We start from the raw sequence: 13,793 nt of genomic DNA, 5'->3' as shown, positions 1-13,793 counted from the left end.
GTCTCCTTCGCGTCGGTGTCCATTATGTCAAATCCAGATGAATACTTACAGAATGGAGCCATGGCTCATTTATCCCTGATCAGGATGTGTACTGTTCACAGGTTTTCAGCGACAACAAGAGCTTTGAAGTGTCCGACCAATTATCTAGAGAAGGATAAAGTGAGAAAAGGCCCATTGTCTTGGGGAAGTTGCTTATTACTTGTTCATACATATTACACAGATAATATGAATATATAGAGATCATCACACATACAAACAAATCGAAACAGATTTTTTCCCTTTATTCATAATTAAACTTAATTATATTCATGTAAAAAGCAACATTACACAGTGACGTCCTACTCAGATGTTGCCTTGGATTTACAGACAAGTCTGTCAAGAACAAACAGACAAAAAGAAACAAAGAGCATTCTAACAGGAAAAGAAGGCACGATTTCCTTGTGACACCAGTAAACCATTACACACATTTTTCATACAAGATACATTCACCCATCCATAGTGTGATGTGCCCTACAGTAAAATGAGCTTGTGCCATAATTACTGCTAGATAAAAGCAAGAAGCCCACCGCCTTTGAATCAGAAACAGAGAAGTGGTAAGTCAAAGGCAAAATGTCCAGTTTTACCAATCATAACAGTCAAGGCAGATTCTGGGTTAATGGTGCATTGAGAAGCAAGCTTCTCCATTTTGATTTGTGCTTGCCAACACAGGATGAGCTTTACCCACAAACCGGCTGGAATGTGGACTCGTGCTCGTGAGTTGATGGTGGGGGGCAAAACCAAAAGCCAAAAACAAATAAATAGAGCAAAAACCAAAACCAAAGAAGAAACGTCTTCATGGCACGAGTGCTCTACGAGACCACAGTACAGTATACACGCATAATATATGCCCATCCAAAAGGGCCAGAGGTTTATCTGTCTGAATGCACATATGAGATGAATGCCAAGTACCATGGCAATCATGACCCTATCAATATACTCCTAAAATGTAAAAAAGGGAGAAAACAGTACACTTAATATCCACCACAGTATTTTAGACACAGTATTTAAATAACGAAAATATAATATTCGTATATAAATAACTTGCAAGGTTTGCTTTGGTTTGTAGAAAGCAAGAGGGGAATGAACAATATATTAAGAATGTACCCATATATACATAAAATAAGTTTATCCTTCCAATATCCAAATGCTCAAAGGGGCTTTAAATGGTTCAAGTAGAGAGGACATTCTTCTACATCACACAATTACTGGGAACAGGGAAGAGGGAAAATATAACTAGATCTGAAGGAATGAGACAGCAGTGTGTATGCATGTAATAACTGAAGAGGTATTTAAGATTCCCTCTTTACCAACTACTATTGCGCAGGAACACAACTAAATACAATGTTGGCTAAACACCAATAAGCTTGATGGGCTGGTTAGCGTTGTCCAGCTGAGCTTCCACAAAGTGGTCCCTATTGGTTTCATTTAGAGTTAGCCTCGCTAACCTTTCTGTACTGGTAAAAAGTGAAAGCACTATTGTAATGGCTCCAACTCTTGGTGAATCCATGTTTCCGTTATCCCTTGTCTTAGACACCCAGATCAGTTTGTAATGACCAGCAGATATATAGAATCTCTTCAACAACACTAAATGCAAAAGTGCAACGATTTTACCTGCTTACATACAGTAATAATGCCGTTTCTAAGACATGCCTTCGGACCTAGCAGTCAGCCAGTAGCTAGCTGTTCCTCTGGGCCTTTAAATTTACAGCTTAGACCAACAGAGCTTGAACTGCCACTGCGTGCGTGCTTGCGTGCATCTTCACAACCCACACAACCTCTTCAGTTAATCTTTCAATTCCCATCGCAAAGGATAATGAATATAATGAATATCCATTTGTGAGTAGGGAGTAAACAGGCTATTATATTTACTTCAAGAAATTTACAGCAGTACTTTAAAATGGTGACTATTTTCATAGGCTCAGAATTCTGCAAGCTACTTCATATATTAATATTCACGCACATTAAATGATGTACCATTTAACTTATTCTCAAAAATGTGATTTTGGACTTGTTACAAGTACATTAGCCCTCATAACATAACTAATAATTAGTTATGTTTTCCTCCTTCATTTAACTATTGCAAGTTAATGGTCAACCGGTAGGGAAAGCTGGGCTTCTGGTCCCTACAAAGTTACATGAACTTGTAATAGTCTGCTACACAGGCCACAGGAATGGGGAACAGAGAAGTAAACAGACAAAGCAAGTGACATTTTGGTCTTATCCATTTAGGACAAAAACAAAGCCAAGGTGCAGTTCTGGTCCAGATTGGGAAATGGGCCAAATGGCCATCTAGCAGAAAGGCCAGAGGCTGTCCACGGCCTCCTCTCCACCTCTCCTTCGACTCACTCTCCCACTCAGTGCAAAGTGCTCAGTGCTCCTTTAGTCTAGAAACCAGAGAAACACCAATCAGGAGCATACCGTTTCTTCCATTGATTTCGTTATGATTAGAGATTTAGACAGACACAAAGCAGAGGAACATGGACTCACTCCACAGCAGCTCCCGGAGGGCTCTTGTTAGACCTCAGTTCCTTCATCACCAATCTGAGCAGCAGCTGTAAACGAGCCGAAGCACAGGGGTCAAGCGTGTCGTGCAGGATGACTGTGCGTATACGTATGCGGTCAGTGTTACAGCCCACATCTGCTCTGGGCAGGACTCACCAGCAGTGCCAAAAAGTCTGCCGTCATGAGCATGTAGAACACCTGATCCCAGCCGTGTGCAGACAGCAGTCCGGCCAGCAGGGGGCCCAACGCAGCGCCTACAGGGCCCGAAGGAAAGGGGAGGGAGTCACAGTGATGACCAGGAAGAGAAAGACCTTTTTGGTTTCTTTATCATTTTCCAAGAACAATCGTTTTATGTTTCTTTTGGATCCTAAATACTTTGGCACCAATCTTGGACAGTTAGAATGTCATCTTCAACTGTGCCAATTGCTTACACTCACATAGCAAGTTAAAATGCTCCACCTGCATGAAAGCAGCCATGGCTAGCCCTTTAGAACAGAGCAAAATTAAAATGAACGAAGTTTACTATCATAGATTGGGCTTCCGTGTTATAGCTGAAGCCATTTTATTCCTACCATCATAAAAGAAAACCTTTCACCTTTCACACGTTTATTACTAAGAAAATGTTTTGAGCTTGTTTGATCCAAATTCATTCTTTAACAATCATTTATTCTTTTAAAATGCGATCGTTTGTATATTTTGATCAATTATACACACTGATTTGCCATACTTATTTTGTTTACTTGGTTCCTAATTGATTAGTATTTCTAATGATAGCATAACACAAAGGCAATGAACTAGACTTTCATTTGAGTAAATCACGCTGCAGAGGGAGAAGCATGGAAACTTCCACGTAATGTTAATGTTCTGCTTCTCAGAACACTAGGAGAGGGCGACTCGCCTCCTGGTCAAACAAGTTTGAGCCTTTCCAGCGAAAGGTCTATAGAACACCTCCCAGAATCCTTGTAATGCTGTCATGAGTCCAGAAACTGTTGCTCCAATTTCCTATTACCTCAGCCAGACACACAACATGATGCAGGAACTACAGCTTCACTTAGAGGCTCAGCCAGAAGCTGACAACATTGGCTAACTCTTCAGCCAGCCCCTTATTGTAATCTTTGCAGGCAACTTGGGATTGTTACTGCTCTTTTACAGACAACTGAAATTATTCAATTCAGTTTCAACGTAGCTTTAATGGCATGACTATACCAGGAACAATTTTGCTAAAGCAAATAATTTGGAACGGAACATGATTCACATTAAGAGGTTAGTGAAGCTGATTAACCTCTTCAACTCCAGTACAACCACAGGATCAACTGGGACTTTCATAAGGAGCTCAGCGGATGGAGATAATCCGAAGCGCACAGAGTGGTTAAAGCAAAAATCGAAGCTGTAACTCTAGCAAAAGACAAAAGATGCTGTAGCCATATGAATGCTGTTCACTGCAGGCAGATTTACCGTTTACTCCTAAAATGACCAACGTTTGCCCTTTACTCATTATGCCCTTTATGAGCTAAATGCAGTACAGTAAAGACGTGCTCCAACAGCACAGGCACTGTTAAGGAATTTCAATATATTGAGCTTAACCCTAGTCTCTGTTGAAGAATGCATGGACTACTACATCTGACTTAATTTGTATTAATACTAAACAGCATGGTTATTTACAAAATTGGAAGCTAGCTATGAAAACCATAGGCTTAAAATGTTAAGATAGAAGAGGTCTGATCCACGTACCAACAGAGCCTGTCCCATCGATAATGGCTGTGACTGTGGACAGAGCCCTCGCATTACCTTTTAGACTCTTGTGGGTTCCCTGGAAGTTGGAAAGTTCACAAGGGTCAGCACAGAAAAGACATAGGACACAAAAATACACCAGAGCCCATAAAAGGTTCTCTTAACACTTTCTCACTCACCAGATCAGCAGACACAGCTGTTGTGATGAGGGCATAAGGTCCATTAACTAATCCACCACATACCAGCAGCATACCTACGACCAAAAACACACTTTAAAATTTCACACAAACTGCACACTGCCTTCAGGAAATAGCATTCGCAGTTTCATTCAATGTCAGCTGACTGAAGCACCAGTAACATGGATCGAATGTTCAGTACACTGTAAATCCTAAAGAATGAGCTGTGTTTGGCTTATATGTTCAGTGTTGTTTGTTACAGGTGGTCTTACCAATAGTAGGCCCTGGGCCAAACTGGCTCATCATGGAAAAGCCATACAACTAGAAAACAGTAGCATCAGTTGCAACCACAACATATGGAAATGTAATAATGTATACAAGACATGTAAATGTAACAATAGTGCCTTGTGTTAAGTCAACTGCAATAGGATACTGTGTACACATGCTGTCAAACAGAGAAAACCTGGTTGTTGTTTCTCTAACAGGGAAACTGTGTTTAGTGTAATTGCATGCCCTTCCTCCAGGGGGCAGTAGACACATACTGTTGGTGCAGCCAATAGCAGCATTATGGCACATGTAGTGGCTCTCTTTCCGAGCTTATCTGAGACAACACCCGCCAGAATACCACCTACACATGCGCAGACACATGCAGACACACCATTCCATTACTAATAAACATAAGCAACATGTATACAAAAGTGTAAAATAATTAATACGAACGTGGACAAGAAAAGGAATCTTTTCAACTCGGTTTAAAATACACTGTTCAAAGATTCAACCAATGATCAGGAACCATCTCAAATTGTACTGGTAAATCTGATTGATATAGCAGGAAATGTGAAGTTAGATCCCACGTGTCCTTGTTCAGTACTGAAAAGAACTCATCCCCACTCATACTAAACACAGAGCAGGTGACTCAACATACCGATAATTCCTCCCACGTCAAACAGGGTGGAGAGATCTCCTGCTTTCTTTGCGTCAAGATGAGCTAAGAAAAAGGAAGACAAAAACTTTGTCCTACATATCAATAACCAACAAGCCCTCAACATTCCAATTTCACACACACAGGTCTCTCTCTCTCTCTGTATGTGTGTGTTCCTCCAACTCACCTGCTTTAGTGATATAAAGGGGCAGCCAGAACAGGAAAGTGTAGCTGACAAGCTTGGCAAACAGCAGACAGAGGGAGAATTCCACCACGCCCTGCACATGGAGTTCAGACAGAGAGTGATGCGCGCGTGCGCGCACACACACACACACACACACACACACACACACACACACTAAGGGAATGCAGACAATTTTTCGAGGGATCAATGTATGTATAGATTCATGAATGCACAGACAGGATGGAGTGATTTTTCTAACGCTTGTCTCTAGGAGGGGGCATGGCATGTGGTATGGGCAGGTGGCTTGTGGGGGTATGTGGGCACAGCACTCACTGGTATATGCAAGGCGCCCATGAAGCTAATGGCCGATGGCTCCGCCCCACTCTTCACCACCACAATCTGCTGCACAGGAACACACACGCCTGTGCTGTCCTGTCCCAGGAGCAACTCTGTATCTGAGCTCTGATACACACACACACACACACACACACACACACACACACACACACACACACACACACACACACACACACACACACACACACACACACACACACACACACACACACACACACAATGCAACACCCTTAAAGACAGGGAGCTGATGGGGAAAGGGTTAATGCACAGGTGTGGAAGTCTTACTTGAACTTTGGCTTCTTGCTTGTACTGCAAGTACAGGTGTTTATGGCCATTAACGCTGCTCCAGCTCTTCTGCCATGAACACAACTGATTATTGAGTGTGCGTATTTGTGTGTGTGAGGGAAAGAGGGGGGAGAGAGAGAGAGAGAGCGAGAGAGAGAAAGAAAGAATGAGCATGCATGAACATTACATATTAAATTTGCATTTTCTGTAAGTGCTCTCTGTTCTGTTTTCCAGGTGTTCCATGGAGACAGTTGCTATGGAAACAACAGTGGAATTTGAATGCTCATACCTAACCATCATTAGCCTTAATCCTAATCCTATAAGTATGCGCTCTCTCTTACTCTCTCGATCACACACACACACACACACACACACACAAAGGGGAAAGATGGACTTGCTTGGTTACTGTTTTCGGTGTTCTGAGCTCCAACACTCTTCAGATCATTGGGGTCTGTGAAAAAACAACAGAAAAAAAAAAAATCAATCCACTTGCATTACTATCACACACGTAGGACTAAGCACATATGCATGCGCACACACACACCAAATGACAAAAGGATAGAGGGCAAGTGATCATCTATCATCACACATACTAGTTGACATGTTTGAATGTTCTTGTTTTAGCTTACATTGATGACAATCCTAATATGCATTGGCATGCGTATTATACTTATCTAATATTAAAAAGGATCAAATCAAATTTTTAATGACACCTAGGCCTGCACAATATAGCCAAAAATCCTATGATGTAACTGCTGTGTGCGTGATATATCTTGCAAAAGATGAAAGCACATTGGTGAATACTAACATGACATGATTAACTGCTGTAATCACCATCACTGAAACTGTTCACAGGTCACAAGAATGCCAGTGCTCATGAACAGAGCAATCCCTTACAATGTATGTGATTGTTCAGGACGCTCACAGCACAAGACAAACATTCTGAGGTCTGTAAGAGGCCTCATTTGCAAGTGCAATAGCAAACACTGCAAAAGCAAATAACAAACAACATATACCACACGGTCCTGCTGGGAGCACTATGCATACAGCCAGGTCTGCTTGACCTTAAACGGGGGACAACATTCAGTCAAACTGAGCGCCAGCTGAAAGCACTCACGCTCGATGAGGAAGAGGAAGCAAATGATTCCCATGACGGCGATGATGATGCCGGGGACGATGAAGGACAGGCCCCAGTTAGAGGACACGTAGTATCCCGCGATCAGAGAGCCCAGAATGTTCCCCACAGAAGTATGGGAGTTCCACAGTCCCATGATCAGACCCCTCCTGATCACACACCATAGCAAACACACACCACATCAGGGCCAAGAGCAGCCATGACCAAAACTTGTCTAAAATGGTATTTGTTGCTACATTCACAAGATAATAGTGTTTAATAAGGTTTGTTCATGAGATACTTATTTATTTATAAATAACCAAGTAGCTGTAAATACATACGCCAGTAGTAAAAATAAAAACATTAATTAACAATAAGGAATTTCTTTAAATGAAAAATTACCACCCCAGCAATTACCCCCAAGGGTAAAAATAAACAACAGCCCACAGTGACAGACGTGCTCCGCTTCACACAATGGGACCTGTCACCGGGACGACAGATTTGTGTGGTTTAGGCGGTTTCCTCATTATACATAATACAGTAAAGAATTCAGCCCCTCACCTGCCCTTCCCAAACCAGTTCCCAATGCACGTTACCACACTGGGCCAGCCAGTTGTCTGCACTAGACCGTTGGCAATCTGTAACAAGAGGGAGTGAGGATTGAAAACGGGGGGAGAACGAGCAGATTAAGGATGGAAATAGAGAGGAAAAAGATATTTTATATGTAATACATGAGAGAGAGAGAGAGAGAAACTTGCATAACACAAGAGAAACATTTAATTGCGGATGCCTATCCCTAAAAAAGAACAAAAGCCACACACACATAAAACCATAAGTCCATGCAATGTGTGTGGGTGTGCATTAGTAAAAGCTCACCTGGGCAAAGATGTAGAAGCCCAGGCTGTGAATGTTGTAGACATAGCCCAGGCCGAAGAGGCAGGTGAAGAGTCCGCTGGTCAGCATACCCACCGTCAGGTACAGGCGGATGGGGAGACGCTCGCCAATGATCCCACTAGAAGAGGAACCATCGCGTTATGGCAGCGCTGGGCCAGAAGGAGACGGGCGTGCGCGCACACGCGTGTTTGAGAGCGTGTCCGTGTGTGTGTGTGTGTGTATTTCTTGGGTTCCTAGCTTTTTTTTTTTTTGAAAGCAACAGATGATGTCAACAAAAGCAAGCATGTGTTTTGCATCTCTCAAATTTCAAGTATGTTTACAGGAGGACTGAGTGGTGGAACGAACGCAGCGCCCTGCAGTCAAATCCACTCCTTAAAGTTAATGGTAAACACTGCCATATTTGTACAAAATAAGCATTGTCAGGGCTGTATCTTTATATCTTTCAGAAGACAAAAACAAACCATGTAGTTATTATTTTTTTAATAGCTTAGAATGGAGTGTTTCCTTAGGGCAGGAGCACTAGGGTAGGAGCAGGGTTACAGCAGGGAGCACTGGATCTTACCTCAGGTACATTCCTACTGCATAAGCACACAGAAAGGAATAGTCCATTGTTCCCAACAACTGCTTATAATTGCCTTTATCTGTGTGTAAACACACGCACAAACACACACACACGGATATAAAAGTGAACGAATGGTTAGCAAAGATGGCTAAAAGACAAATAAGAAGAGGAAGTGATGGTTTTGTTGACCACAGAACAAACAGTCATAAGCCATGTGTAGAGACTCTTGCTCTGCCAGTTTTCTTTGCTAATGTTATGAAGTGTAGAGACTACTGCCAGTTTTCTTTGATAGTGTTGATAGCATTAATTTGCACTGAGACTGACAGAGAGATGGGGAAAAAAAAGATTACAGACAACAGGAAGAACATTGGACAGGCCTCAGAAGTGAGAGAGCGAGACTGCCTTAGAGGAGAAAGAGAGCGCAGGAGACATCGCATGACAGCGGAAGGGTAAGAGAGTGAAAGAGAGCGACAGAGACAGAGAGAGAGCGATTTACCAAATGGCTTCCAGCTGCAGTCTGTTTCCACAGGAAGGCTGAGCTGTTGAGGGCTGCTGTCAGTGGGCAGCTCCCTGAGCAGTGAACAGTTCTTGTGTAGTTCGCTCTAAACAAAACACCACCACCACCCAGGCACACATACATAAGCATTTGAGTGCTTTAGGAGTAGCAACAACCATTCACATGAGCTTGCTAATGTTGCCAGCACCGAATCATTGCTGGTCAGACCATCTGGGAGGCACCACAGAAAATCAGGAAAATAAAGGACGGTTCTACAAAATTTGAGTTTGGCATTTTGGCAACATTAAAGCAACCCTTTAACTTTAACCCCAAACAGTTGTGTCCCTAACTCCCACCCCCTATCCCAGGCTGTTTACAGGACAGGGGAACGTGAGGCTAGATCAATACTACTACTGAGAGACTGGTACTACTGCTCCGTCAGCTCCACCATCACATACGCTGGTGTTACAGAGCTCCGTCACTCTGTGGGCATCCTTCCATGTAGGTGATTCTCTGTGGAATTCATGATGCCAGTGACAATGGTAGCTAGAGTAAGTGGTGGTAAGCACTTTGTTAGGCTCTTTCAGAAAGCAGATGTTAAAACTTAACTTAAAACTGTTAAAACTGTTCTCTGCACATTGGGCAAAGCACAGAATGTCACTTTCCATTTCTGGGTCTGTGTGTGCTATAATTATGAAACATCAGTGAGACGTCTAATGTTCATTTCAGAGTGCTCTTGCCCTATGGCAGTGTCCACAGACAGACTGGAGTCCGTTACTCAGACTGTTTGACTGCAGAGAGGGGCGGTTGGTTTATGGTTACCTTGACGATGCTGATGGGTTTCCGGGACAGGTGGAAGCTGGTGTAGAGCAGGAAGGTGAGGGCAAAGGTGAAGGCTCGATACCTGCACGCATGCATGTACACACACACACACAGAGACACACACACACACACAGAGACACACACAGAGACACACACACAAACAGTCATTAAAGGAAAGCTAGAAAGAGAAGAGAGAACTTCTACATTTAGATACTATCAAAAGTTGAAATAGTCTTCCAGGAGCAGCCTGGATTCAGTGGCAGTCTCCAGCGCAGCAGTGATCAGTTAGGCTCAAACACCTGCTCTTCTGAGCTGTGGCCAAGCTCTGTGGCTCAAAGCTATGGCCAGAAAGAGAGGTCTCTGACAAAGATCAGCAAACATGCTGTTGCAGAAATGCAGAAAAAAAGCCATTTCTTTTAGTTGGTTCATTTTGGGCCTGTGGTTTGGAAATTGACCCCAATACCATGGGCAAGCCAGAAACATGCAAACAGAGTAAGGAAGCTTGGAGATATTTAACTAGCCCGGAAATGTAAGCTGTCCTTCACACCCACTCTCCACCCAGCCCTGCACATGGTCTTGTATGTCTAGCAAACAAGTAAGCACTTGCCAAGGACTTGTGAAAAGTCCAACCTGAACACAGGCTGCACTTGGCTGGGTCCAGGCTGGCTGAGAACCAGAAGAGCCTGCCACGCCACCACGCTGAGCTCCAACACCTGCAGTGCTTTTACAGGGCTCGTATTAGCTCAGTTTTTCCTCAGTGTAAACGGGACTGACATGAATACAGTAGGAGTTCCTTCATCCAGGGTCACATTACTCTGTGGGGTCTCTGCCACATGAAATACTCATGAGCTCTTAGCTCTTGTTTCTGCCTGTTGGTCTCTCTCTCCCTCTCCACATAAAACTTCACTCATACACCAGATATAACCTAACTCCATTCACTGGTCACTCTATTCACTTATTTACTATACGTAACCAAAGATGTAGTAAATGCCTCATTGAAAATGCTCTGTATAGCACACTCCTTATTCATATAGTCAATATTCAGGGCAGCGTGACCTTCAACCGACAGCCTCTCTACGTCTCATTTCCTTGTGCTGGGACTGTGTTCCTATGGTGTGTATGGGATACAAAAGATAAAGATTCACGGATAGCAAACACATACAGAAATAGCAGTGACTTACATGACACGTCACAGTGATGACAGACTAGTCGTAGCAATGCAGCCATATGGCAGCAGAAGCTTTCACACATCCTACAGGCCACAGCTAGATCTCCACATTTCTCAAGACTGCCTTAGTGACTCTGTCACTCTTTGGTTTTCAGTGACACTCAAAACCCACTCAAGTTTTCAGTTAATGTGACATCTTGGCAAACAAAGCTCATTCTAAAATTTCATTGATGCATGAGAGAGAAAACTCAGGACAGCTGTGCTCTCTCCCCACTGGAGCCCCCAGACTCCCTGAAGAGATTATTTACTTCACCCACTACACACTAGCTCCTCAGACTCTCAAAACACTTATCTGTTTACAGCTGAAAGAGGAAGATTTAGTTCATTTGAATTTCGAATACAAATACTCAGTAAGACAATGGTCTCATTTGGGGCACTATGATTTTCTAAGATTTGGAAATGAGCGAGAATGAGAAATTCAAGCAAGCTGTGGTGCATACTAAACAGACTTGACTGAACCATTCCACCCTTAGTCCTTTTAGAGAACATCTTAAGGGAAACCACAGCAAGTCTGACCCACTCAGTGTATGAGTATGTGTGGGTGTCTTCCCTGATTACAAAGTTTATTCATCTTTCACTGAGCAGAACTCTTCCTTACCTGGCCGCTGGGATGTTCACAGACAGAGCAACACACACCAAGCCAACTATACCAGGGCAGTCAGGTCTGCACATGAATCTAGCCATAACCAGCCCAAACAGGTCTGCATGTAATTCATTACCATATGGCTCAATAACCTGATCAGACAGAACAAAAAGGAACTACCAAGTACAGACATACCTAGCAAAATTTAAAGGCTCTAGGGCATGTTCACATGTACAGGTACTAGGATCCTAACTTGTCTCCTCTTAGAGATGCAGTACACAGAGTATAATGAAATGCCAATCAAATGTGTCTGCCAACACACACCGAGGCCCTGAGCCGAAGGAGACAGTTGTCAGAGACGGTCCTGTTGAGGCAGAGAAAAGAGATCAGTGGGTAGCGGCCTGAGCGTGGTGGGCAGTAGCACAGCGAGGAGAGTGGGGTGAACTGACCACTGGTCCCGGTTAAAGGAAGCCAGGAAGCGGACGCCTGGGGGCACGGGCGCCATGCCTGTGATGGGGCGGAGTCCAGCAGGCAGCAGGGTGACCTCACAGAGACAGAAGACACAGCAATGGCAGATATGTGGTCACAGTGCACAGCTTTGACCAAGAGGGCACTGTGAGCTCAGCCACAAGACACATGATGTCTCAGTGGTGGGTTCCATTGGATTCAGACCGTTTCTCCTGGAAAGAGAGCGAGAGAAAGGATTTCAGAAGATCATTTTTTTCTAAAGGACACAATCAATTATGACGTTCTTCTTATCTACTACAAGTTAAAGCTTATTTCAGGTGAACTATGGCGCACAGGGAAAGCAGCTTTACTCTAGTGGGTCTTTTGACAACATGTCAGTTTGGATTGGATGAGAAGAGGCACAAGGCAAGAACAATGGCTTAAGTTCAGAGTTTGCTCCGACTGGACAAACTGAACATTTGTGAGCCTTAACAGGCTCATTCTGGCAAATACACATGGTGTATAACTTCTCCATTATATCAGACTTGCATAGGAGCTCAGAGTAGTTATCCATTCTACAGGTCTAAACAAGAAAGCAGATACAGAGCCAACCGTCTTTGACAGTTGACACTATTAGGACTTTTACTAGTACTTCAACCCAGCTGCTGCATCTAAATCTACTGGCAGATGTTCTTATCCAGAGCAACTAACATATTTATCAGTATGATGGTATGTGTGCTCCCGGGTGAACAAACCCAAGACCCTGGTGTGACTAACACCTCGTTCGACCTGCTCTACCAGATGAGCTATAGGAGCGTTAAGTATTAATAAGTAGCATTCATTCATAACAAGAATAATAAAAAGTCAAACCACACAGAAACTTTATTTAGAATCGTTTGTTCTCTAGTTCTCTAGTAATGTTCAGTTGTCAAATCTGTTGCCAGATTTATCCTGAACTTTAACAAAGGACGCTGAACATTTCAGAAACTAGCCCATACATGTATGGAAAACCGGACAAAGACAACAAATGACAGTTAATTTTCGCTGCTCTATATCTTAACAGTGAACAAAAATGTCTGTGATGAATGTATTTGGTTTCATGCGTCTGAAACCGGAGGAGGCGGCGAGCAGATCTCGCCATGAATGAGTTTTAGCCAACGACCAGAGTGAAGATCCCGAAACCATTGGCTTCTTCCCTCAGTGCCATATTTAAAGGTTTTAGATGCTCTTACCGTAAGTGTCCACGTCGCCTATCCGAAGGTCTATGTTATTTGGTGTTAGCCAGATGACTTCCTCGTCTCGTGTTGTGTAAGCCACGGCGAACCAGCCGGAGCGTAACGGGAAGACCCGACAGCACGAGCACGAGCACGAGCACGAGCGGCCCGAAGCGGAAGTGACGTAGGCAGACGTACGCGCTTTGGAAAAGAGAGCCGTCCTTCTTTTCAACACTT

The 13,793-nt window shown here is 43.4% G+C and overlaps 1 protein-coding gene across 2 annotated transcripts; it reads right to left on the bottom strand.

Annotated features, from left to right (window-relative positions):
• Positions 1 to 260: 260 nt before the first annotated feature.
• slc37a1 (solute carrier family 37 member 1) lies at positions 261 to 13,733 on the bottom strand. 2 transcript variants are annotated; one of them, XM_027030840.3, is made up of 20 exons: positions 13,575 to 13,733; positions 12,345 to 12,575; positions 10,085 to 10,166; positions 9,263 to 9,368; positions 8,767 to 8,845; positions 8,187 to 8,322; positions 7,872 to 7,948; positions 7,314 to 7,480; positions 6,595 to 6,647; positions 6,197 to 6,280; positions 5,888 to 6,016; positions 5,558 to 5,648; positions 5,374 to 5,436; positions 4,991 to 5,076; positions 4,721 to 4,769; positions 4,452 to 4,525; positions 4,273 to 4,351; positions 2,698 to 2,795; positions 2,527 to 2,591; positions 261 to 2,423 (listed from the first exon to the last, which is right to left on the bottom strand). In XM_027030840.3, the coding sequence occupies exons 2-20, from the start codon at positions 12,398 to 12,400 to the stop codon at positions 2,408 to 2,410; spliced, it is 1,590 nt and encodes a 529-aa protein (XP_026886641.2). In that variant the 5' UTR covers positions 12,401 to 12,575; positions 13,575 to 13,733; the 3' UTR covers positions 261 to 2,407. The 2 variants fall into 2 exon arrangements, with proteins under 2 accessions (XP_026886641.2, XP_081569584.1); XM_081713458.1 differs by lacking the exons at positions 4,721 to 4,769; positions 4,991 to 5,076.
• Between the last annotated feature and the right edge of the window lie 60 nt (positions 13,734 to 13,793).

The sequence above is a fragment of the Electrophorus electricus genome, chromosome 4, assembly GCF_041902795.1.
Source record: "Electrophorus electricus isolate QZ-2024a chromosome 4, ASM4190279v1, whole genome shotgun sequence".
In the NCBI taxonomy this organism is placed as follows: domain Eukaryota; kingdom Metazoa; phylum Chordata; class Actinopteri; order Gymnotiformes; family Gymnotidae; genus Electrophorus; species Electrophorus electricus.
This window is presented reverse-complemented; position numbering and strand designations above follow the sequence as displayed.

What these genes read in the sequence shown, in the direction of transcription:
- slc37a1 (XM_027030840.3), bottom strand. Translation starts at nt 12,400, where the DNA reads ATGGCGCCCGTGCCCCCAGGCGTCCGCTTCCTGGCTTCCTTTAACCGG. An exon ending in ACACCGAAAACAGTAACCAA is followed by an intron (nt 6,281 to 6,594) that starts GCAAGTCCATCT and finishes CTCAATAATCAG; the next exon opens with TTGTGTTCATGGCAGAAGAG. An exon ending in CAGACTTTTTGGCACTGCTG is followed by an intron (nt 2,592 to 2,697) that starts GTGAGTCCTGCC and finishes GCTCGTTTACAG; the next exon opens with CTGCTGCTCAGATTGGTGAT.